At 40.2% G+C, this 26,401-nt stretch overlaps 1 protein-coding gene across 8 annotated transcripts in view; it reads left to right on the top strand.

The window, feature by feature from the left end:
- Positions 1-26,401, top strand: part of AFF2 (ALF transcription elongation factor 2) — a 531,908-nt gene that overhangs the window by 255,700 nt on the left and 249,807 nt on the right. For 6 of the 8 annotated variants that reach the window (XM_070462657.1, XM_070462655.1, XM_070462662.1 and 3 more), the window contains one exon: positions 10,686-10,781. The exons of the other annotated variants lie outside the window; for them this stretch is intronic. In XM_070462657.1, coding sequence (XP_070318758.1) covers positions 10,686-10,781 — 96 coding nt within the window. The remainder of the gene's footprint in view (positions 1-10,685; positions 10,782-26,401) is intronic. 8 annotated transcript variants of the gene reach the window in all.

Genomic DNA, 26,401 nt, shown 5'->3' with positions numbered 1-26,401 from the left:
GAGATTGTGGAACTTTGAGATGAGCCACTGAAAATGGAAGAGGGTAGGAATAAAGTTACTGAGTATCGACTACATGCTTGGCACTCTGCTAGGCCTGCATGCCTGCCATCTCATTAGAACCTCCCAACACCCTAGGAAGTAGGACTGAGTATTAGATTTCCACTGAGTGATCAGCCAGTATTCCCAAAGCCATGAAGTAAGCATGGAACCAGTATTCAAGCCCAAGTCCATGTCAACTTCCCACCTTGTGATCTCTTCACTACATCAAGGAAACTCCCACTCCATCTTTCCCTGTTGAATCCCAAAATGACACAGATGATAGCTACTGAGGACAGGCCCTTCTCTTGGTTGCCCAGTGTCTTGATGTTGAACATGTTCACCAAAATCATTTCAGAAATTAAGAAGATTTTAAAAGTTCAGCTCAGTGTTTACCAATAAAAAGACGCTCTTTTCCCTGCGACTTCCACCAAATAATGAAGGTAATGAAAACTGTCTACCAAAATGTTGTTGTTGTTTAGTAGCTAAGTCATGTCTGACTCTTTTGTGACCCCATGGACTGCAGCCCACCAGGCTCCTCTGTCCATGGGATTTCCCAGGCAAGAATACTGGAGAGGGTTGCCATTTCCTCCTTCAGGGGATCTTCCTGACCCAGGGATCGAACCCACATCTCCTGCATTGGCAGGTGGATTCTCTACAGCTGAGCCACCAGGGAGGCCCCGTCTACCCAGTCTCTTGTGAACCTGATTTTCTATAAGTTATTTGCCTTTATATTTTTGTGTGACTTCAGATCTTTTGAATATATACAGAGAAACAGGTATGACAATGGGAAAAACCCTCTGAGAACACCTACTGTGTCTGGTGGGTGAGTCAACCTGGATCCAAAGTCACACAGCAAGCAAGTGGGAGCACTAGAACCTGACTCTGAAGAAAATCTCAGTGTGTGCCTACAGCTATAAGTTAGATGACCCAAACTCTTTAGGGGGAGGTTCAGATAAGAATAAACTGTTGAATTCTGCAGTGGCTTGACAGATCGGAGCAAGTGGCTTGTGTGCGAACCACATACATCTTAGGCATTAAAGCAAGCATTACGGTGTGTTATCTTTGATGGTAAGAAAAACCAAAGAGCTGGTAAAATAATTATTCCTGCAAGAATGAGGACAAAAATATTATCTAAGATTGTCTGATACCCCATTCTATTTGAGGCTCTTTGGCTATTTTTGTATATAACTATCCTTTCTTTAGTTATTCTGCCTTTCAATCCTGCATTTAGCTCTTTGGAATTTTAACACAGTCTGTGTTTTTTATTTCATTCTGTCTTGCATTTTGTTAAAACACAGTAACACTGCACTTGGAGTGGAACATGGCTAAATCATATAGTGGTTATAGTTTATCATTTTTTAAAGAGGTCAAAGGGTTGGTACATATTAGAATATTAAAATTTGTTTTCCCAGTATCTCCACCTTTTTCCTGCTTATTTAAAGAAATGAATGCAATCCATCAGAGATGATGCATTTCTCTTTGTGCACATGAGTTACAATCAAGACTGTAGCTCCATATGTTCCAATGTATTAACTTCAAGACTTCTGTGATAAAATGCATATGAATATCTGGCAGTGTTTTTCCTGCATGTGGATGTTTCACTCTCCATGTCTTGTTAAACAATAAAAACTTACATTTAGTAATGACCCTGTGAACTGTGGGTGAGGGGTGGGTGTTTTTATGAATGTGTCAGGGGGGTGCACATGATGAATTTCCTCTTTTCTTCCTCTTTCTGCTCTCTGCATTTTACTGGAGGTCCCTGAGTTCGTTCTTCTCCTAAACAGATCTACTCACCCAATAACAAAGAACACTGAGGATATACCCATGTAGAAAAGGCAGAAGCTCTAATGTGATCTATAAAAAGGACTTCGTTTGGGGACAGGAGGGCATATTAATTATATGATTGAAAATGGAGTCCTTAAATGGTTTCTATCACAAATAGATTCCTAAGTGATTAGGGGTGTGGTATCCTGGCAAAGAATGGAAAAAAACCCCACTAAATATAGAATGGATTACCCTGAAAGACTTTTAAAAGAGTTGAAGTGAAAGTCGCTCAGTTGTGTCTGACTCTTTGTGACCCCATGGACTACACAGTCCATGGAATTCTCCAGGCCAGAATACTGGAGTGGATAGCCTTTCCCTTCTCCAGAGGGATCTTCCCAACCCAGGGATTGAACCCAGGTCTTCCACATTGCAGGCAGATTCTTTAACAGCTGAGCCACCTGAGCCTGTAAACAGAGAATGGATTAGTTTGAAAGACTTTTAAAAGAGGGTGTAGAAGCATAAACAAAGGTGTTCATAAGAAATGTATAGAAAGGAATCTGTAAATGTGTGATTTTATTACATTCTTTTCATTTTACTGGGATTTCTATATAGAAACAGCCTAAGAAATCCAGTAAGAGGTGGGGTTAGGGCCAGAACTTGGCTTGTAACCAAGTGTCTTACCTGTTTTTCCTGATAAAACTTTATTATTATATAATGTTAAGTACTCTGCATGTATATAAGGTATATAGAAGAAAACAAAGTTAAGGCATAATATCGCCACCCGGAAATATTGACCTGGTGGCTTATTTGTACATGTATGTGCATCTAGGAGACAAGAATTGGGATTTTCATTGCAATCAGCTTTGCACCTTGTTTAGCTCCTCTTAAAGTAGTATCGTGAACATTATCCCATGTCATCCGATTGCATCAGAATTATCACTTGAAGCTCTCAGTGCTTTTCTCCTAGTATGCACCACCCCTTTGCAAGGTAACAGTGCCCCAGTGGAAACGTGTCATTTGCTAATATTCTAAGCACTTTTGAATATTTACAAAAAAAGGTATTGTTGTATGGAAGAGTCACCTTAGTGTTTCCTTTTTGTTTCTGTTTTGTTTTTGCATCAGGTCCAAAGTAGAAAGATATGGAAGGGGAGTCTCTATAGCTGTTTGACTTTAAGCTGGCTCGGCTTCTCTTTTTACCCCCAGATTGTCATGATCACCTTCTGGTTTCTTATCTGTAAAGTAGGAGTGCCCCTCACTGGTGAAGGGAGGATTCAATGAAGATTCTGGATCCTTTAACATGGAGGACTTCGGCTAAGTAAATAAAAGACAAGCTAGGATTTCCCAAGCTGTCTCTATATGGCATGGCAAGGGGTGGTCTTTGTGCCCAGCTCCCTGCCTTACTTAGATGGACTCTTGGCAGATTATTGCTCTGGTAAATATTCCTTTATCAATGTCCTTTTGTATTATAGATCAACTAATGATCAGCACTCCTAGGTTTCCATGTTGGCATGTTTCTCATCACTCCGTGACCTTGAACCAGTCATTTCCTGTCTGTGCCTTCCTTTCTAAAACATTGGAGTGTCTTGGGATTTCCCTGATGGTCCAGTGGTTAAGTTTCCATGCTTCCAACACCAGAGGCACAGGTTCAGTCCTTGATCAGGTAACTAAGATCCCATATGCCACATGGCACTGCCAAAAAATAAACAAACAAATAAATAAAATGTTGGACTGTCTAAAGATTTGGACTAACTGATCTCCCCAGACTTACAAGTTCTAAAATTGTTATCCATTTATCGTATTCCAGACAATGAATGGCTGACTACATGTGAGCATCTGATGTTCCATAGGTATATATGGGGAAGTGGAAGACGTTTTCTAATTTCCACTCACCACTTGCTCCATGGACCGTCCTCCCTCCCCTGCCCTGGATTTCTTTTAGAAGTCAAGTGCTTCTTGGCTTCTTGTAAAACATTTTGATGAGTTAATTTAAAATGGATCAGCAACATATCGACTTTATTTTACTTGAAATGTCCATTGGTTAAAAATGAAACAAAGACTTTGGCAAATGTTTTTAAAAGTATTTTGAAACTTAACCCAGACTTCCTGCACCAGTGCCTTTATATGACTCTTATGTTTACTGTTCTCATCTCTTTAAATCCTGAGGCCTGCAGTGTCTATAACAATTGTTGTTGCTCAGTTGCTAAGTTTTGTCTGACTCTTCACGACCCCATGGACTGTAGCCCGCCTATATATGCACTAAGAACCAGTAGATATAAGCTGACAGTCAAGCTGTTTTATTGGCAGGGAAAAAAGCATGCACTGTATTGCTTGTCAATGTAAAATAATAGTAGCCAAAGCTTAAAGTGAAGAAATATCAGTAGAAATGGCTTCTTTGTTAGTAGCGTGTGATGGTGCTATAGGCAGACGAGGAACATAGTCTTCTTTCTGTGTATATTCTTCATTAATCTTGAATACCAGATAGGTTTTTCATTGAAAATTCTTTTTCTCCTTTGGATACCTGCTCGTGTTTATAAGATGGCACTTAGTTTTCACTCAGCTATAGACTAACCTTTTCTCTCTCAAGCCTTTAAAAAATGAATATTTCATAGCATCATTCGCCTTCCTTTATACTCAGAGTGTTTTGGAAGATGAATAAGAGAACACAGGTTGCAAAGCCAGACAGAATCCCTTCTCTTACTTTCATTGTATCAATCTGAGTGTTGGTTTTGCTAAAAGGATCAATGCTGTTTATCTGTTGGAGCACATTAAACCCCTGCCTAAAGGATTTAGGCTAGTGTTTTCCCTTCTACAAAGAAATTACCACTGACATACAAACAGCATAGTAAGAGGTTTAAGGCATTTTATCGATTTACTTCATTCATTCATTCATTCTGCATTCCTGATATCTTCTGTCTCATGTAGAAGACAGACAAGTAAATGAGTCATGACAATACCATGCCCTCTAACAGAGAAATGGCTAGGATGCTGTGGGAACTCAAGCAATGAGGGACTCTGCCATCAGGGATGGTTTCTCAGACTGGATTTGCTTCTTGAAGTCTGAGGGCCAACTCACTGGTAGAAATTGGTGGGGAATGATGTCCTAGTGGGTAGAAATAAATTGTACCAAAGCACAGAAATGTGAAAGGATTGGCTGAGTTTGGAAAGAAGGAAATTCAGCCTGTGTAGTCATTGGTATGCTGGCAGAGAGGCAGACAGAGGCAGGAGTGGGGTTCCTGGAAGCAAGAGAAGCTTTAGACATTTTATTATTTCTGTTAGAGAATGCTTCCCTGATAGCTCAGTTGGTAAAGAATCTGCCTGCAATGCAGGAGACCTGGGTTTGATCCCTGGGTTGGGAAGATTCCCTGAAGAAGGGAAAGGCTACCCACTCCAGTATTCTGGCCTGGAGAATTCTATGAGCTACAGTCCATGGGGTCACAAAGAGTGGGACATGACTGAGCAACTTTCACTTAGAAAAATACAAAGCTCATTCAAGTACGTATTTGAATGTGATCCTATGGTTCTCCATGAAGCCTTCCTGATTCACATGCAGAGACAAAGGCATTGAGAAAACTTATGTTGGCAGGAAAGTAGGCTATTCCTCATGAACTCCTGCTCACCCTTCAAGACCTAGCTGAAATGACACTTGCAAAGAAGTTTCCCTTGATCCTTGACTTACTGGTATCCTCATAAAGCACTTACCACACATTATAGGTGTCACTTGTGTGTGTGTGTTTTTTTTTTTTTTTTTTTTGCCACACCACACAGTATGTGGAACCTTAGTTTCTCAATAGGGATCAAACTGGTGCCCACTGCATTGGAAATACAGAGTCTTAACCACTGAACCACCACAGAAGTCCCAGGTGTCACTTTTTTTAATTGCCTGTCTTGCTTATTGCTGTATCTCAAAGCCCAGTGTGGTTCCTGACTCCCAGAAGAAGGTTTATATATATATATATATATATATATATATATATATATATAAATTTTCAGTAATTTTTGAATATACATTAAGTCCACTAAAACTGTATGAAGGATGCAAGTACAACCTTGACCATATATGCCAAAAACCAATCTGTTAGCTCAGAGAGCCAGGGAAAGGGACACAGTTTGAACCTTTATATATAAGACACGAACTATAAAGCATGAAGTTGAAGGGTTTTGGTTTTCCATTTGCCTTTCACAGCCCAGGGTCACATCCCAAATATTTCTGCCTGGGAATAGTTTGTTTTTTGCGGGGTTTTTTGTTGTTGTTGTTGTTGTTTTCTTGCTGTTATTTTGATCAACAACCAATACTTTAATATGATGCTAAACTGAGTTATATTAGATCAGCTAGAAATCTTTTAGGCTTTCAAATCATGGACATTACATATTCAAAACAGGACCTAATGTTTCAGAGCTTCATATTCTACTATAATTATATGGTTCAATGCAAGTGATTATATCTCTTCTTCAGTAACGGGCTGAAAAGTTTTGGTTTGCTGGTTCCCTCATAATTTACTGCCTAGGTATAATAGGCCAGTCTTGCGGAAAAAAAGATGATAAATGATGCTGGCTAGGATTCATAGATTTATTAAATTTCTATCAAACAGTGCAACAAAAAAAATCTGCTTAAGTTAGAAATGGGCTCAAATTTTTTAATCAAAATTCATGAGTCCTGATGCTTGGTTCAGTAGGTCCAAGGAAGGCTTGAATTGAAGACTGATTAAAGAAAATAAAAGGCTTATTTGAAGTAATTTTTCAATGACGGCTTTTAATTGGATGTTAAATCAAATTCTTATCTGCCTTTGTGCAGATAGCACATTATATAAAATACAGTTAGTGCCACTACCACTGTAACGGATACACTGAATAACAATTTACTTCTCACTTTACACTGAGGGGGAGAAGGGCTGCGGTTGTCAGCCTGTCAGGAATTAAGTATGTAAATTAATGCTTAAGTATATGAATATGAATATGATTTACAAGAGGCTCGGAGTGTTGTTGGGAGGAAATCCTGAGGTTTCTCTTTTCCCATCAAGGTTAACAAGTGCTTGGTGACCTTTATGGACTGTGCGTGCAGGTATGGGTGTGCCCACGTGTGCACTGGGCCACCGAGCTTTGGCCGGGAGCTGAAATTCTCCCGAAGAGCAAATCCTGGACTCATTCCAGAACGTCCTTTTCTGCCATCCCTGAATGTCAGCCCATAAAAGCAATTTCATTAGCATTTCCTCATTTTCCAGTGTAAGCAGTGAGTGGGGCCTAATAGTATGGGCCCCCATCCATCCTATGCAGAGGATGGGTGCTGTGCCTTGGAGAGGGAGGGGGTTGGGGTGGTTGGGTCAGGGAGCATCCCAGTCAGCAGATGGGAGCACATGGGACCCTGTTTGGAGACAGCGGTGGACGTTTCTGGAAAAGCGCATTTCCCATTGGAGGCTGGTGGTGGGGGAGGGGAGAACAAATGCCTCTTTCACAGTTGACTGAGATCTGGGCAGTTTGCAACAGTTAATGGAACTTTTCTAAGTGCTGAGTTTAACTCCCAGGATAGCGTTTACAAGTGGAGGGAATGGAGTTTGCATAGACCGGTTTTCTCATATACATTTTTAATGGTAGATCTTTAGTAGACAGCTCATTAATTTCATGGTTCTTTATTGCCAAGAATAATATCCTTTAGGCTTGGGAAAAGTTTCTCCCATTTTTGTTCTAATTTTCTGAGGAACTGTAAAAGCTGTGCTTCATAGAATTTTAAAAGGGGAAACCCCAGCCCAAAGTTCAGCCACAAATACATCTTCATTTTCCTGTTCTCCTAAATAGAATTGCATGTGTATTGGCCTTTCATGTTTGAGATTATGCACAAAGTAATCATTCTGCTGCTTGAGAATTGTTCAAGGTAGTGAAATTTATGTTGCTTGACAAGTCTGTTTTTATTGCATATTTTGTTGACCTTTTTTGAGAGTAGACTTAACTTTAATTGCAGATTTTAATTTCATTAATAATTATACTGACATCTGTTCCACAATTCTTGAGCACCTACTTTGGGCAGGCTAGTTACTTTATAAAACCTGAAGCGTCTGAGGAGTGGCCCGAGGCCACATGGGTGGGAGTGACCAAGCTGGCGCTGCGACCCCACTTGCCCTGAACCCAGACTCAATGCTCTACAACCTCATGCAGCACACTTTCCTTCCTCATTTTCTCACAGCGTCTACAAGGTAGCTGGCATTGAAGCCTCTTTTACAGATGAGAAAACTGATGCTTGAGAAGGTTAAGTGATTAAGAGTGTAGCAATTAAGATACTGATACAGAATCTGAGCCAAAATCTTTCTGTTTCCTCCCTTCACTCCTGTCACCTCCCCTCCTTACATTGTGGGCACTTTCTTCACAAAAGTGCTGGATCTCACACCTCTAATATTCATTCAGAGTGACCCCTTATGTTATCTCATCTTTCTTGATTTTCTTTTTTGAGGGGAGAACATTTCCCACCCTTCTTTCGAGAACTCTTTCCTTGACACTGTATGTTGCTTGTTCTCATCTCCCCTTCCCATCTGTCATCCAGTGTCTTTCCCTGCCCCAGCCTGGTGGATCAGTTCAGTGTTTTGACCATGAGCAAACTCAGCCATCAGATTTATTCATTCTCCGTGTGTCAATTCTCTTAACCAGGTGGTTGATCTGTGCCATCTCTCCAAGACTCTCTTCTTGCACTTCCAGTTGTCTTCTGCTTGCCCCAGATTAGGATTTAAATCTGGGTTGTACAAAGTACTTACTGTATCACATTGGGAAAGGCAATGGACATATCTAAGTCATACTTTGCCCAGCTGCAAACTAGAAATAATGAGTGCTTCATAGAGGTTTTGCAACAATTAAAAATGAGATAATGGAGGTAGAGGACTGAACCCAGTACTTGGCACACAATAAGCACTTAGCAAATGGTAGCTGTTGTTTCTGTTTCTGTTATTAGCACTCACTATTAGGCCACATGTCACAACCTGCTTTGTTATTCTTTTGTTTATTTATTTAATTGAAATATAGTTGATTTATAATATTGTGTTGGTTTCAAATGTACAGCAAAGTGATTCAGTTATACTATATGTGTGTGTGTGTGTATATATATATAGAGAGAGAGACACTATATATACATATATATAGATAGACACATTCACATACATATATATTTTTTTCAGATTCTTAATGTCTATGTCTCATCTCCCTGAGAGACCTTGAGCAACTTGAACTGGAGATATCTGTATATCAATCTGCCTCCATAAAGCAGCATACCCTTGACTCCTCTTTTGGTGGCAAGCATTTACAGGATTCATTTTCATTCTTTGAACCGAGTATAACAATTTATGCATATTTCCCAATTCTCGAGTGTTTACAGATCATAATTGAAAGTACATAAAGATATCATGTTTACAGCACAGACATGTTTAAAATTCTGCACTAGCACTGTTGCCTAATATTTCAAGGAAAGAGCCAGTTTCTGTACAGAACTGCTAGTCTCACTGACATTTTTGATGCAGTTGCCAACTTGCTTTGGTCACATGTGGCCAGTTCACAATGCTGGATTTGAAGTGCTGTGCAGCTAATAAATTAGCTGGATAGCCATTTGGGTCCTTTCCCCCACCTTGTTTTTGTTGTTCAGTCACCCAGTCATGTGCAACTCTTCCGAACAGCTAATTCATTAGCTGCATTATGATATATATGAGAGTAAGATCTTTCCCTCTATGCTCTCATGGTATTTGTCAAATAAAATTGCCCCAGGAATGTGAGAGTGTGGTACTGGGATTCCTAGACTCGTGGTGCATTTCTGCACAGCTCTAAGATGCCCTACTGACCGTGGCAGACAGTGTGTGGTCAGCTTTCCTCTAGGAGAAGGCACATTAGAGCATGAGAAGGTACTGAGCCGGCTCTGGGAGACAGCGCATGTGACTTGAGCATCACTGTTTATGTGGGTACCAGTGGACGCAGAAGCTTCTAAATACAGAAGCCACCATCTCGTTTTGGGTGGCCACATGTCTAAATAATTGTGATACAGACAGCCCTCACCTTCTTAACGAGCCCTCTTGGATTCTGCCATGATCTGTTTGTTCACTGTCCAGGCCCTTGCGTGTACTTTTCTCACTCCTTCTTCTCCACTAATTCATAGCCGCCTTCCAAATACAACAGAGCCAACGAGTCATTATATGGACTTTGTGAGTTCTAGCCTTTATCCACTGCTAGACTGTGCACCGATCTCCATATGTCCAGTACTCAGCACAGTTCCTTGAACCAAGGATGAGCTTTCTCAGTGTTTATAGGTAGAAGAAAGAGAGTAGGGGAAGGGGGTAGAGTGAGGAAGGCAGGTTGAAGGGGGCAATTTAGTCAAACCACTGGGGGATCAAACAACTCGTTTAACAACTATGGAGTTTGCACATCTAGTTTTATTCCTGAATAGCATCCCAATTTAAAAAAACCCTGTATTTCAAGTGAGAGAATGTCATGGTCACATTAGTATTGAACGAGCCACAACACGCCCCTGATTTAATTATGTTATGTGAAAATTTAAACAGTGATGTAAGGACATAGCCCTTTTGGGGCATTTGCTGTTTTTTAATTTAACCTTTGTGGCAGCTAAAACCATCTCCTCAGTAAGGCAACATTATCTGGTGAAGACCCTAATGACCATTGGCAAAAATTCCCGTTTTTCTTTTAATGGCAGAGAAGAAAAGTAGTGTGTTACTTGCACAGATATGTTTCTAATTATAGTTTTTGCATTATACTGTTTTAATTGTCTTCTTAAATGCAGGATTTGACATTCTGCCAAGAACTTCTCAATGATTTCTTCATTAAGAAGAGGATTTGTAGACATCGACTCCATTTCTTAAAAACTGTACCTTTTAACAACATTCAAATCCCCTCTCTCCTCCCAGAGTCCCGTCGCAGCCGATGCTTCTCCTTTCCCAGGACACCTCGCCCCCTGTGCCCAGACGCAAAGGCCAGAGTCGGGAGCGCTTGAGCAGCCATTAGTAAGGCTCACTTCTCCTTTTTCAGCGCTAAGACCTGGGGGGTGATGTGGCGCCATAGCTGTTGGTCTGTGGGGGAGGAAATAGGATAAAATTAAACTCTACCAGAATCACTCAAGTCCACAGTTTTATAGTATGCATAATCTTTTTTTCCTTGTCTGGAAATCATGAAACATGTCCTTTATTTCTTGTTTTACAAAAATAACTGCCTCTGAGTGTTGATAATGCTAGTTTAAATTCTTCAAAAGGATCCGAGAATTGTAACTGCTCTGATAGTTCTGTGGCTATTTTTAAGTTTGTGTTTTGACTCAGAAAATTATACACTGTGGAGTAAATTGTATGCACAATTATATATTTCTGGAGGAAACTTTTGAGTCAATAACCTAAATGGACTTAGGAAGCCACCTCCCAGTCACAGGGCCCAGCTGATTTTGTCACATATGTGTCCGGTGTTATATGCTGTGGCACATCTTTATTTATCTCATTAATCTGACATTTTTTTTTCCTGTGATAGCTTTTCTGATTTCTTTGGTTGGCAAAGCATCAACATTGGTCTTTTGAGGGAAGACAGTGCTGTGTCCGTTTTGGTCTCCTGGAATGCCAATGTGTATCCTGCATTTTACCAGGTGGCAGAGGGCCCCTTGTCATTGTTGATTATGACTGGGATAGCTAGTGGACTCTGAGGGTCTATACAATGCCCTGAACTGAAAATTTTTTTCCTAGATCACTGACACCATGTTGACAGTTTGCTCTAAATTCCATGGAAGCCGTTCCTACCTGGTCTGCCACTTAAGACTTTCGAACATCTTTCCCACTCTTTCTGGAAAAGTCATCATCTTCCAATCTTCCTAAATGTTTCTAGCTAAAATGTACATAGTGTAAACTCCAAAATGGCCCTATATTTTACCAATTTTTTTTCCTTTTTTTTTCCCCCCCACACCTGAAGGAATATTGCGATATGGGCCTTCTGTTTCTGGTCAAGATCTTCCCTTTCAGTCAATCAGGGCTGTGATCAAGAGTAGACCAGGAAAGCAGAAAGCACAGCTGTAAGCTTCCAAAATCACTGGACCTAGTCAAATGATCTTCCAAATCCTATAAAAGAGCACTAATGTACAATACACATTGATTATACGAGCCCTCGTTATCCTACATATAATATGCAATACACACTAGCAGCCATACCATTAAGGCTTTTTTTGTCTCTATTAATCTAATAAGCTAACTTTAATAAGCATTAATTCAACATTTAATTACCAATAATTGTGTTTGGCTTCTTAGAGTCCTAAGGAACTTTGGGGAATTGATTTAGTTTTACAGATCTCTAAAAAGTTTTTTTTTTTTTTCTGGGAAATGTGAGCTGGTATCTGTTTTTTTTCTTCTTTATAAATTTCCCTGTAGCAAAGACCATCAGGGTCATGCCCTTGGCCTGAGAATTGCCCTCATATGTATACCCGTTATTTAGAAATAGCCATTGTAAAATCAAAACCCCTGGAGATCTCAGAAGGAGTTTCATGGTAACAGTCTGGGGACCAGAATACTCTTGATCTTATCTTCTGGATTTTAAACCTCTCCTACCCCTCAAGATAACGCCCTAAAAATTGAGGTTTATCTCTGAAGCGACTGGAAATCACAAAATATCAGTTCTTGTGGTGGTGGAAAAAGGAGGGAAAAAAGGGCGGGGGATGGGAAGAAGTTTTGTTTGCCTTGAGGATCCAAGGGCTGTTTATGGGCTCCTTGTATGGATCCAAACATCTGACATTTCTTGATTCCAGCTAATGGAATGAGTCAGCTTTGACCCTTCTTTCTGCTCTGTCCCTCCCCCATTTCCTTTCCCAGAACCAGTAGGATGGAGTCCTGTTAGAAAATCTATTCAGCCTTAGTGTATTGGTTATACATTGTTGAGGGAACCATTAGCCTTCATTGAAGTGGTTGTGTAAAAGGGCTGAAAAGTGGTAACTTCTCATGAGTAGAGGCCCTTTTCTTTCCTATTGAGAAACTATTCAATTTAAATGAACCATTAAGGAATACAGGAGGAATAATATGTTAACCCCTGTCCCCCTCATCCCAGAAATCATAATCTATTTGGAGGGCTAAGAGAAATATACAAAGAATTATGATGAAATAACAGGGCTGTCCCCATAGCATCTTTATGGGCTGTGGCTAAATCTGATGAAGACATGGACATGCTGATTGGGTTCAAGCTTGGAGATGGGGTTTTTCATGTTGATTGTAGTGGTGATTACATTTTTGCAGTTGTCAGAGCAAGTTAAGGGGATAGATTAATATTTGAAACTTCCTGATCGCTTTCCATCTTGGCATCAGGTTCTTGTTTTACCTGCACTCACACCAGAAACTCTCATTTTCAATCACTTCTTTCCATGTTATATATTTACTCCTGTCTTGATCATGACTGAAACTACTTTTTCCAGTTCTGTTTGGAAATCATTGTGATGCTGAGGCAGTTCAAGGCTTTGTCTGTGATTAATTATGATATTTAGTTACAGAAAAACATTTCTGTTTTTCCCAATCTATCTTAATCAGAGCCTTGGGTCTGACCTCCTAGCTGTGGATCCCAGGGTATTTGTTCCTTAACAAAATAGCTGAGAGGTTCCTGTTCAAGTTACACTAAATCACAAACTAATGGGGTTGACGGCTTCTACAGTGAGCTGGGATTGTATGTTGTTTGATTTTTGACTCTATGGGCCACATTTCTCGACAGAAAACATAAAAGACAGAGGAAGTCATTGCACATCTGCAGATAGTCTGAAGTAAGATCACAGTACCACAGTGACAGCATCTTATTCTTTAAGCAAAGGAAGTATTTAGAATTTTCTAACAACAGTATCCAAAATATGTAAGCATTGTTAAAAATATCATATAGTGAAATATCTATGTATTTGTTTGTAATCATGGGTATATGTTTATGTAAAATAATACTTATATATAATGTATTATTAAGTATATAAATATTAATTATTATATTGGTGGTTTTATATAAAATATTATATATTATTAATTTATATTTTATAAATAATATATAATATCATACTCTTGTGACCCCATGTACTATAGCCTGCCAGGCTCGTCTGTCCATGGAATTCTCCAGGCAAGAGTACTGGAGTGGATTGCCATTTCCTTCTCCAAGATCCTCTTTTCCTGACCCGGGGGTCAAACCTGGGTCTCCTTCATTGTAGGCAAGTTCTCTACCATCTGAGCCACAAGGGAAGCTCACGTATACACACACACATATATGTATATTTCCATCTCTCTGTCCGCTTGTGTCTACCAAGCCATCTTATGGGACATTTCTTAAATTTTGCTTGGAATTCCCAAATACTTTCCCTGAAACAAACATGCCATTGGTCATCTGAGCCCTTTGCTCCTTCAAGCAAAATTAGTAAAGCAAAACAGCTGAAGTTGGAATATCGACTAGGTATAAGGTTTATGATTAGTGATTATTTACAAGTTTGAGGTACTGGGCTTGACAAAATATTGAAAGAGCGGGCCTGTATCAGTGAGGAGCAGTGTAAGAGGATTAGAATATACTGGGCTTTGGAGTATAACAACCTGAATTTATATCCAGGGGCTGCCTCATACTCCTGTGGGCAAGATATTTAATTACCCTGAGTCTCATTTTATTATCTGTAAAATGGGAATAATAATAGCACCTACCTTAGAGGATCAGTAAGGATTACACAGAATAAACCTTGTGAAGTACTTAGCACAAAAGGTTACCTGTGTTTTATATGGTTTATATACCATACCATATGGTTTGTATGGTTTTATATACCATTTAAATAGAGCTTCCTCGGCCAAAGAACAGAGCTGGCTGAAGCTGGCAGACAGCAAGAACAGTTAGATGAGTACAGTAAATACGTCTCCTCGTTGTGCCATGTACCTTGAACTGGGATCATGTGTGCAAGAGTTACTTATGCTTGCCTCTTAGCTGGTGAAGTATGAGTCTTCGGACTTTGATGCCTCTGGGATGTTCACATTTCATGTGATAGTGGTTATTTGTGTCCTTTATAATTAATAAAGAACTGTTGGAAATAAAAAAGAAGACAATTAAAAAGTTAACTTATTTCCCTATGTTATCTTGATATTAGTGAATCTGAGTACTTACTCACCATGTCTGAATAGTATTGAAACCTGCCTGGGGATAGTGACCAAAAGTATAATTTTGAATTTTAAACATAAAATCAGTGAAACAAATGTTTTGCGGTGAAAGCTTCCTCGCTTTCTGGCTGATCAGATCTAGATGGCTGAGAATGAATATTTTGAGGCTCATGTGACAGCTGTGCACGATGTCTGTTCTTGGAAGTTACAGTTTTGGAAAGCAAGTAGCATATATGAAACTGGTGCTAGGTGCTTAGTCACTCAGTCATGTCTAACATCTTGTGACACCATGGACGGTAGCCCACCAGTCCATGGGATTTTCCAGGCAAGAATATTGGAGTAGGTTGCCATTCCCTTCTCCAGGGGATCTTCCTGACCCAGGGATTGAACTCACATCTCCTGTGTCTCCTGCACTGGCAGGCAGATTCTTTACCACTGAGCCACTTGGGGCGCCCCTCATGTGAAACTGAGATACTAAATACAAGGAATGAACTCGACTTCTCATCATTCCATTTGACCCACTGACCCTGGTCACAGTGAATGTTCAGAAATGTCAGGGAGTCATTGCATAAGTACATAGTATTCAATGAAAGGGTCTGAATACTTGAGTTCTTGTCCTCCAAAAGGGAAGAATAATAGGAAGAAATCGAACTGTAGAAGTCTGTCCCCTCCAATTCCATTCTGCGTACTTAGGGAATTTTATTCTATGACAATATTGCCTCAGGATATAACTTTTTGGCGTGGCCAGTACTATATTCAATTATTTAAACAAAAATTTTTCAACCATTTTATTGACACATTGAAAGCAGTCCATATTTAATGTATGCAACTTGATGAGTTTAGGGTTTAGTATAAACCATGGAACCATCACAGCAGTCTATGCCATAAACATTTCCATCATTTCTCAGTTTCTTCCTGTCCTGTTCCTCTAAAAACAATTTACACATTCTGTTTTTTCCTTTCAAATTTAATTTTATTTCACCTTTAGTGAGGTATGACATATAAAATTATGAGAAATTTAAGGTGTATATTCATCACAATCATTTGATATACATATTTATTTTGAAAGGACTCCCCCCGTCAAGTCAATTAACACATCCATACCTCAAATATTTATCTCTGTAGTTTTCTATTTTTTGATGAGAAAGTTCTATTCTCTTAGTAAATTTCAGTGATACAGTAGTGTTATCAACTATAATCACCATGTTTTACATTAGATCCTCACACCTTATTCATCTTAATAGCTGAAAGTTTGTCCCCTTTTGACTCCCTCTATTTCCCCAGCCCCAGCTCCTGACAACCACTCTTCTACTCTGTTTTTTATGAGTTTGACTTTTTATCGTTCAGATTGCACATATAAGCAATACCGTGTGCTATTTGTCTTTCTCTGTCTTATTTCACTTAGCATCATGCTGTCAAAGTCCATCAATGTTGTCACAAATGGCAGGATTTCTTTCTTTCTCATGACTGAATAGTATTCCATTATAGATATAGATATAAATATAGATATAGATATGCATGCATGCTAAGTCACTTCAGTCATGTCCAACTCTTTGCGACCCTATGGACTGTAGCCCTCCAGGCTCCTCTGTCCATGGGGATTTTCCAGGCAAGAATACTGGAGTGGATTGCCATGCCTTCCTCCAGGGGATCTTCCCAACCCAGGGATTGAACCCAGATCTCCTGCATTGCAGGTGGATTCTTTACTGTCTGAGCTACCAGGGAAGTCCCATGTATATATAATATGCATGTAATACACACACATATATACATACATATATGTGCCAGCATATGCATTCATTGGCTTCCCTGGTAGATCTCTGAGTCAGGAAGATCCCCTGGAGAAGGGAATGGCAATCCACTCTAGTATTCTTGCCTGGAGAATCCCATGGACAGAGGAGCCTAGTGGGCTACAGTCCATGGGGTCACAAAGAATTGGACATGACTGAGCGAACACTTTCTCTTTTTCATATGCATGCATACATATGCATGTATATATAATACACATGTAATATATACATATTGGGGTTTCCCAAATGGCTCAATGGTAAAGAATCAGTCTGCCAATACAAGGAGACACAGGAGACTCAGGTTTGATCCCTGGGTAGGAAAGATCTCCTAGAAGAAGAAATGGCAACTCACTGCAATATCCTTGCCTGGAGAATGTCATGGACAGAGGACACTGGCAGGCTATAGTCCATAGGGTCACAAAGAGTTGGAAATGACTGAGCGACTAAGCACACACACACAGATATTTAAATTTTAGAACAGCATACATGCAATATTAAGTAGAAAACAATATGTTAATATATAGATTCAGGCTTCCCAGGTGGTGCCAGTGGCAAGGAATCCACCTGCTAATGCAGGAGACACAAGAGATGCAGGTTTGATACCTGGGATGGGAAGATGCCCTGGAGAAGGGAATGGCAATCCAGTATTCCATTATTGTTGGAATAATAATAGTAGTTATTATTATTCCAATACTCCAGTATTCTTGTCTGAAGAATTCCATGGGCAGAGGAGCCTGGCAGGCTACATTCCATGAGGCCACAAAGAGTTGGACATGGCTAAGCACATATATAGATTACTATGTCATGCTCCTAACATGGTTGTTGTTTAGTCACTCAGTCAGTCAGTCTGACTGTGATGACTCATCACTCAGTCATGTCCAACACTTTTCTACCCCATGGACTATATATAGCCTGCCAGGCTCTTCTGTCCATGGGGTCCTCCAGGCAAGAATACTGGAATGGCTAGCTATTCCATTCTTAAGGGGATCTTCCAGACCCAGGGATTGAACCCAGGTCTCCTGCTTCAGGTTTCCGTTATTCAGCATTGTAAATAGAACTTCAGTAAGCAGTATTATGCAGGTCTGGCTTTTTTTCCTAGAGGATAAAATTCTAGAAGTGGAATTATTGGATCAGGGGTTATGAACATTTTTATTGCTGAGTGGACTGCAAGAGATCCAGCCAGTCCATCCTAAAGGAAATCAGTCCTGGATATTCATTGGAAGGACTGATGCTGAAGCTGAAACTCCAATACTTTGGCCACCTGATGCAAAGAACTGACTCATTGGAAAAGACCCTGATGCTGGGAAAGACTGAAGGCAGGAGGAGAAGGGGACAACAGAGGATGAGATGGTTGGATGGCATCACTGACTCAATGGACATGAGTTTAAGTAACTCCGGGAGTTGGTGATGAACAGGGAGGCCTGGTGTACTGCAGTGCATGGGGTCGCAAAGAGTCAGACACAACTGAGCGACTGAACTGAACTGAACTGACTGAATATTCCATTGTACATATAGACACCACATCTTTTTTATCCATTCATCTGTCAATGGGAATTTAGGTTTGCTTCTATGCCTTAGCTCTTGTAAATAGTGCTGCTGTGAACATTGGGATACATGTATCTTTTTGAATTAGAATTTTCTCAGTGTACATGCTCAGGAGTGGTATTGCTGGGTCATATGGTAGCTGTATTTCTAGGTTTTTAAGGCACCTTCATACTGTTTTCCCAGCTCCCAGGGCGGCTCAGCAGTAAAGAATCTGCCTGCAATGCAGGAGCTGCAGGAGATGTGGGTTCAATCCCTGGGTCAGGAAGATCCCCTAGAGAAGGAAATGACAACCCACTCCAGTATTCTTGCCTGGAGTATCCCCATGAACAGAGGAGCCTATAGACTAGACTATAGTCCTTAGTGTTATAAATAGACACGACTGAAGCAACTTAGCACATAGGCACACATACATAGTGGCTGCACCAATTTACATTCCCACCAACAGTATAGGAAGGTTCCCTTTTCTCCACACCCTGCTCCAGCATTTGTTATTTGCAGACTTTTAGCATCACCTGGAAAGTTTTGCTCTTTTGGCAATTTAAAGATTATCAGGAGTTTCTAAATGTTTATTCCAAAATATTTTCCCTTAATTCTCTGTTAGCTATTAACTGATGCATTTGGAGCTGTTCCAGCGTATAAGGCTGAATCTTTGCCATTCAGAAAGCTTTGTGGATAGGGTGTCTCTCAAAAATAGGAACATCCTATACTTTTTTATTTTTGCCACTTGAGCCTAGGCCCAGGCAGTGATTCAGCCCCTGCTGCCAGGGAAGGAGGGTATGTCTGGGCAGAAGGGTATGTCCTAGGTATGTTCTGCATTTTCAATGCTAGTCTAGATAGTCCCAGAGAAAGCAGACTAGTTGTTTGCCTTGTTTCCCTTGGTGTCACTGGGTCACTGGACGTGGATCCTGGAAATGTCAGACAGCTGGTTTGTCATGTGAAGAGAGCCCTTCCAGAAAGGTACATTTCTGTTGAAGAGTCTTTGTCTTGGCTCACATGATCCTTGAAGATATTTACAAAATTATAACCCATTCTCCTTCAGGAACTTTCAAAAGTTTTTATGCTGGACTTAATTATTTGCATGACTTTATGGGTTCTGGGGCCTATTTTATCTCTTTTGAACTATGACCAAAGGCCACATTGAAACCCAAACCAGAAAGAATGAAGGATTTTGGCTCCTCAAGAAATATTGTGAACAGAGTTCAAGGATTGTTACTGAGATAAGAAGGAATGAACACAGTGTGACAATGAGGGCGCAATGTGTTTGGAAAAGCAATGTGGTTCTGAAAGTAATATTTTCTGCCATCGTTCTTAGCTGACATTATTGTAATAACAGAATGCAGTGTGCACAGTGTTGATTCCAAATCACAGAAGGGGAGCTCGACGGTGGAGACATTTTTCATTATGGTTTGAGGATGGAAGGATCATTACATTATCCTACAGATAGTTTTGTTCAAGGAAACGCCCCTGATCCTCCCTATATCCATCATAAATGGATTCCAGTCGCTTCAGGGACATTGATTCTGGGTCTCACTTCACTTCCCCTACGTCCTGTGATTATGAGAAACCCAAGCCATGCTCTGTCTTGGATGAGAAATCATTGTCCCACCAAGTGAATCCAGCAATTTCATCGATTCTCAGGTGCCTCGTGAAAGAACCCGTGAAGCAGCTGACTAACGCAAGCTGCAGAGCTCCCCCTTGTTTCTGAAAGAGGATTTCTTGACGTCAGTGCTTTGAGCCACAGGTAGAGAGCAGAGAGGGTGGAAAATTCACCTGAAAGAGCTTATTCATTTTTCTAACCAAACAATATGCCCCACAGCCAATTTTACCCTTTCCATAATAATAAATAGCGTATTAAAGTTAAAAAACAAAACATGGAAACTAGGCCATCTGTGATTTTCTTCATTCCAATACACAATAGTTGGAATTTTCAGCTGATTGGAAAAGTCACTCACTCCCAAGCTGAGACCTACCTAATATACCAGGTTTATTTATTTTTATTTTTTTATTTATTTTTATTAGTTGGAGGCTAATTAGTTTACAATATTGTAGTGGTTTTGGTCATACATTGACATGAATCAGCCATGGATTTACATGTATACCAGGTTTAATAACCAAACTAGGCCCTCCCCAAGCCAGGGTTTAGAATGAAAACAGTGACACACCTCTTGAAGACTGGGAGGCAGCCTTGAATGGAACTGTTTCAGAAGCCAAAGTGGAGTTCTGATGGGCCTTCTCTGAAAGAATTCTAATTCCCACCACTATTGCCTAATTACAGAAAGCAGCATAAAGAGTGAATCAGAGATGTCGCCTTTCTTCCTTCTTTTCTGACAGAATTCACAAACATTTCCTCTGGCTTTCAACAGAGTCTCTCAGTATGTCCTCAGGGAGAAAGATGGCCTTCAGTCATTGTCACCTATCAACAGGGAGAGAGGCTTTAAGTGCCAACTGCATACTCACAGCTGGACGGACTCTTTTAATTACCACACAATGACAGGGCCGGCTGTTAGTATTGTTGAGAAGAAGCAAAATCCCTGAAAATAAATTGGAAATTTTCTGTATGTCAAAAGAGTAAAATACTCTGATGTGTAGAGTGCACCCTGAGTTTATACCCTTCACCAACTTGAATGAACGCTTAGAGCATTTTCAAAGTGCCTTAAGCAATGCACCATTGGCGAGTTTGTCAATATAGTAAATAGCATATGCAGCTCTTATTAAAGCTTGAAATCATGTCTTCCAAATATAAATATTCAGGCTTTTTCGATATGCCTATATTAAGCTGACACGCAGTGCCAAGCCTACAGTTATAGAACCTAAGATCCTCTATTTGCCAAGAGAAGATTTTGGTGTAACTCTTCTGCTTCTGGATGTTTCCATGTTTCTTCCTCCATCCATGCAGCCTTAGAAGAAAAATGTAAAGCATAGTCTTACATGGGAATAACACTGTGTGTTCTGGCCTCAGTTACTTGATCTGAAAACAGCTTTATATCTCCCTGCCCCTTCCTGGATTTGTGATGATAATCAAGAGCAATGTTAGGACAAAAGTGTGGGTGGTACTTGTTGTGTTCCCTCTTGTATCCTCAGGGTCAAGCCCACAACAGGTGCCCATAAGAAAATTTTTTAAAAAATGTTTTATTGCTCTTGTACTTTCAAATAAATTGGCTTTGATTGTTTTTCTAAAATCACAGAAATAAATATTTCCCAAGGAAAAAAAGTGTGGGTGGTTATAGCTTCAACTACATTTGAAATATTTAGCTATTTGGAAACATTAGGGATTGCAGTATTTTTTTAACTTTTTATTTTGTATTGAGGTACAGCCAGTTAACAATGTTGTAATAGCTTCAGGTGAACAACAAAGGGACTCAGCCATACATATGCATGTATCCATTCTCCCCCAAACTCCCCTCCATCCAGGTTGCCACATAACATTGAGCAGAGTTCCCTGTGCTATACAGTAGGTCCTTGTTGGTTATCCATTTTAAATAGAGCAGTGTGTACATGTCCATCCCAAACTCCCTAACTATCCCTTCCCCTCAGCAACTGTAAGTTTGTTCTCTAAGCCTGTAAGTCTTTTTCTGTTTTGTAAGTAAATTCATTTGTACCATTTCTTTCTAGAGTCCACATATAAGGGATGCCATATAATATTTCTCCTTCTCTGTATTATTTTTTAAAATATTTTTAAACTATCAATATTTTTTGGTATTTTGCTGTTTGGAGAAAAAGTCATCATACTCATAGCTTACTCCTCTGTATCTATAATAGGTGGAGATGGGGACACAGAGTTATAAATAAACTGAATGATTGTGACTGTACACCCTTCAACTGTCTGTCAAAATAAAGTCCCAATGCCTCTTCCATTATTTCCTCAAGTGAAAGAACTCACTCTTGCTATTTCCAGTTCTGTTCAAGCCCTGATGTTAGTTCAGCTTCCTGTGATTCACTGACTCTCTAAACTCATTCATTGATTTCTTCCACACGTGTTTATGGAGCCCTAATTCTATGCCAGGCTCTGTGCTGTGTGTTGGGAACATCACAGTGAACGCAGCAGATACTATCACTGTCTTCATGGAGTGGGAACAAAACCTGGATCTTCCACTGTGTTTACCCCAGTGCTCAGCGTAGTGTCTGCTGCACAGGAGAACTCAGCCATGTTTGATGAATAGATGACAAACCATTGAATGTATTAGTATATGACTGAGAAAGTGAGTGATATGGTTCTATGCAAGTTTAGACTTCATTAGCTCCTGACACCTTTGTCTGCCAATTAAGAACCTCATGGTACAGTTTAGCATATCATGGTGCCACTTAGGCATGAGCTGTTGAACAGTCAGGAAAGAAAGTTTCTCTGTGTAAAGAAAAGGTTCATCTTGAGTATCTAATTGGCTGGTTCTCATGTCAGCATCTTCTGCATCTCCAAGCCTCTTGGGAGCCCTCTTTATTCTGGCTGCCAGGAAATAGCTCCTCCTCTTTGAGCCCCTGGAGTGAGTATCCGGACTTTTGTAGAAAGCATGTAGGTTACTTAATCTTGATCTAATCCCACTGTCTATATTTCTTCTGTTTTTTGATGTCATTCTGTTTATCTTCTCAAGCAGCCTTACATTTTGTGACAGAACAAGACTGAACTTGTAAAATATCACATAGAAATGCATGTGACATGAAGTCATTGACCTTCACACCCCAGGCTGATGAAGCTTTTCTGGATAGCTTACTTCTTGAAATCTGAACGTGCTTTGCTGAATTACTTTATATTTTATATAATCAAAACAACAGATATTAATTTTAAAAAATCTTCTGGGGTATTGAGAATCTCAAAGCATTTTACAGGCTCAAGGCACGTAGATTTGCCTGTATTTTCCTGGTAAAGATTTTTCTAGTACTTGGTAGTGTATTGAGCAATCAAAAAATGTTTGCTGAATTAAATTATACTGCATGTTTTCCGTTCAGTTCGGTTCAGTCGCTCAGTCGTGTCTGACTCTTTGCAGCCTCATGGACTGCAGCACGCCAGGCCTCCCTGTCCATCACCAACTCCCGGAGTTTACTCAAACTCATGTCCATTGAATCGGTGATGCCATCCAACCATCTCATCCTCTGTCGTCCCCTTCTCCTCCTGCCTTCAGTCTTTCCCAGCATCAGGGTCTTTTCCAATGAGTCAGTTCTTTGCATCAGGTGGCCAAAGTACTGGAGTTTCAGCTTCAGCATCAGTCCTTCCAATGACAATTCAGGCCTGAGTTCCTTTAGGATGGATGGTTGGATCTCCTTTCAGTCTAAGGGACTCTTAAGAGTCTTCTCCAACACCACAGTTCAAAAGTATCAATTCTTTGGTGCTCAGCTTTCTTTAGAGTCCAGCTCTCACATCCATACATGACTACTGGAAAAACCATAGCTTTGACTAGATGGACCTTTGTTAGCAAAGTGATGTCTCTGCTTTTTAATATGCTCTCTAGGTTGGTCATAACTTTTCTTCTAAGGAGTAAGTGTCTTTTTATTTCATGGCTTCAGTCACCATCTGCAGTGATTTTGGAGCCCTGCAAAATAATGTCTACCACTGTTTCCACTGTTTCCCCAGTTATTTGCAGTGAAGTGATTTGACCTGATGCCATGATCTCAGTTTTCTGAATGTTGAGCTTTAAGCCAACTTTTTCACTCTCCTCTTTCACTTTCATCAAGAGGCTGTTTAGTTCTTCACTTTCTGCCATAAGGATGGTGTCATCTGCATATCTGAGGTTATTGATATTTCTCCCGGAAATCTTGATTCCAGCTTGTGCTTCCTCCAGCCCAGCGTTTCTCATGATGTACTCTGCATAGAAGTTAAATAAGCAGGATGACAATATACAGCCTTGACATACTCCTTTCCCAATTTTGAACCAGTCTGTTTTTCCATGTCCAGTTCTAACTGTTGCTTCCTCACCTGCATATAGGTTTCTCAAGAGGCAGGTCAGATGGTCTGGTATTCCCATCTCTTTCCGAATTTGCCAAAGTTTGTTGTAATCCACACAGTCAAAGGTTTTGGCATCATAGTCAATAAAGCAGAAATAGATATTTTTCTGGAACTCTCTTGCTTTTTCGATGATCCATTGGATGTTGGCAATTTGATCTCTGGATCCTCTGCCTTTTCTAAAACCAGCTTGAACATCTGGAAGTTCATGGTTCACATATTGTTGAAGCCTGGCTTGGAGAATTTTAAGCATTACTTTGCTAGTGTGTGAGATGAGTACAATTGTGTGATAGTGTGAGCATTCTTTGGCATTACCTTTCTTTGGGATTGGCATGAAAACTGACCTTTTCCAGTCCTGTGGCCACTGCTGGGTTTTTCAAATTTGCTGGCATATTGGGTTCAGCACTGCCACAGCATCATCTTTTAGGATTTGAAATAGCTCAACTGGAATTCCATCACCTCCACTAGCTTTGTTCATAGTAATGCTTCTAAGGCCCACTAGACTTCACACTCCAGGATGTTTGGGTCTACATGAGTGATCACACCATCATGATTATCTGGGTCGTGAAGATCTTTTTTGTACAGTTCTTCTGTGTATTTTTGCCACCTCTTCTTAATATCTTCTGCTTCTGTTAGGTCCATACCATTTCTGTCCTTTATTGTGCCCATCTTTGCATGAAATATTCCCTTGGCATCTCTAATTTTCTTGAAGAAATCTCTAGTCTTTCCCATTTTATTGTTTTCCTCTATTTCTTTGCACTGATCACTGAGGAAGGCTTTCTTATCTCTCCTTGCTATTCTTTGGAACTCTGCATTCAAATGGGTATATCTTTCCTTTTCTCCTTTGTCTTTAGCTTCTCTTCTTTTCACAGCTATTTGTAAGGCCTCCTCAGACAGCCATTTTGCCTTTTTGCATTTCTTTTTCTTGGGGATGGTCTTAATCCCTTCCTCCTGTTCAATGTCACAAACCTCTATCCATAGAGCTTCAGACACTCTTTCTATCAGATCTAGTCCCTTAAATCTATTTCTCACTTCCACCGTATAACCATAAGAGATTTGATTTAGGTCATAACTGAATGGTCTAGTGATTTTCCCTACTTTCTTCAATTTAAGTCTGAATTTGGCAATAAGGAGCTCATGGTCTGAGCCACAGTCAGCTCCTGTCTTGTTTTTGCTGACTGTATAGAACTTCTCCATCTTTGGCTGCAAAGAACATAATCAGTCTGATTTTGGTATTGACCATCTGGTGATGTCCATGTGTAGAGTCTTCTCTTTGTTGTTGGAAGAAGGTGTTTGCTGTGACCAGTGCGTTCTCTTGGCAGAACTCTATTAGCCTTTGTCCTGCTTCATTCTGTACTCCAAGGCCAAATTTGCCTGTTATTTCAGATGCTTCTTGACTTCTTACTTTTGCATTCCAGTCTCCTATAATGAAAAGGACATCTTTTTTGGGTGTTAGTTCTAGAAGGTCCTGTAGGTCTTCCTAGAACCATTCAACTTCAGCTTCTTCAGCATTACTGGTCGGGGCATAGCCTTGGATTACTGTGATATTGAATGGTTTGCCTTGGAAACGAATAGAGATCATTCTGTCATTTTTGAGATTGCATCCAAGTACTGCATTTTGGACTCTTTTGTTGACTATGATGGCTACTCCATTTCTTCTAAGGAATTCTTGCCCACAGTAGTAGATATAATGGTCATCTGAATTAAATTCACCCATTCCAGTCCATTTTAGTTTGCTGATTCCTAAAATGTCGACGTTCACTCTTGCCATCTCCTATTTGACCACTTCCAATTTGCCTTGATTCATGGACCTAACATTCCAGGTTCCTATGCAATATTGCTCTTTACAGCATTGGACCTTGCTTCCATCACCAGTCACATCCACAACTGGGTGTTGTTTTTGCTTTGACTCTGTCTCTTCATTCTTTCTGGAGTTATTTCTCCACTGATCTCCAGTAGCATATTGGGCACCTACCGACCTGGGGAGTTCATCTTTCAGTGTCCTATCTTTTTGCCTTTTCATACTGTTCATGGGATTCTCAAGGCAAGAATACTGAAGCAGGTTTGCCAGTCCCTTCTCCAGTGGACCACATTTTGTCAGAACTCTCCACCATGACCCGTTTGTCTTGGGTGGCCCTACATGGCATGGCTCATAGTTTCATTGAGTTAGACAAGGCTGTGGTCCATGTGATTAGATTGATTAGTTTTCTGTGATTGTGGTTTTCAGTCTGCCCTCTGAT

Source organism: Odocoileus virginianus, unplaced genomic scaffold, assembly GCF_023699985.2.
Source record: "Odocoileus virginianus isolate 20LAN1187 ecotype Illinois unplaced genomic scaffold, Ovbor_1.2 Unplaced_Scaffold_7, whole genome shotgun sequence".
NCBI classification, from domain to species: Eukaryota; Metazoa; Chordata; class Mammalia; order Artiodactyla; family Cervidae; genus Odocoileus; species Odocoileus virginianus.
Note: the sequence above shows the minus strand (reverse complement) of the source record. Positions and strands in the feature narration are given on the sequence as shown.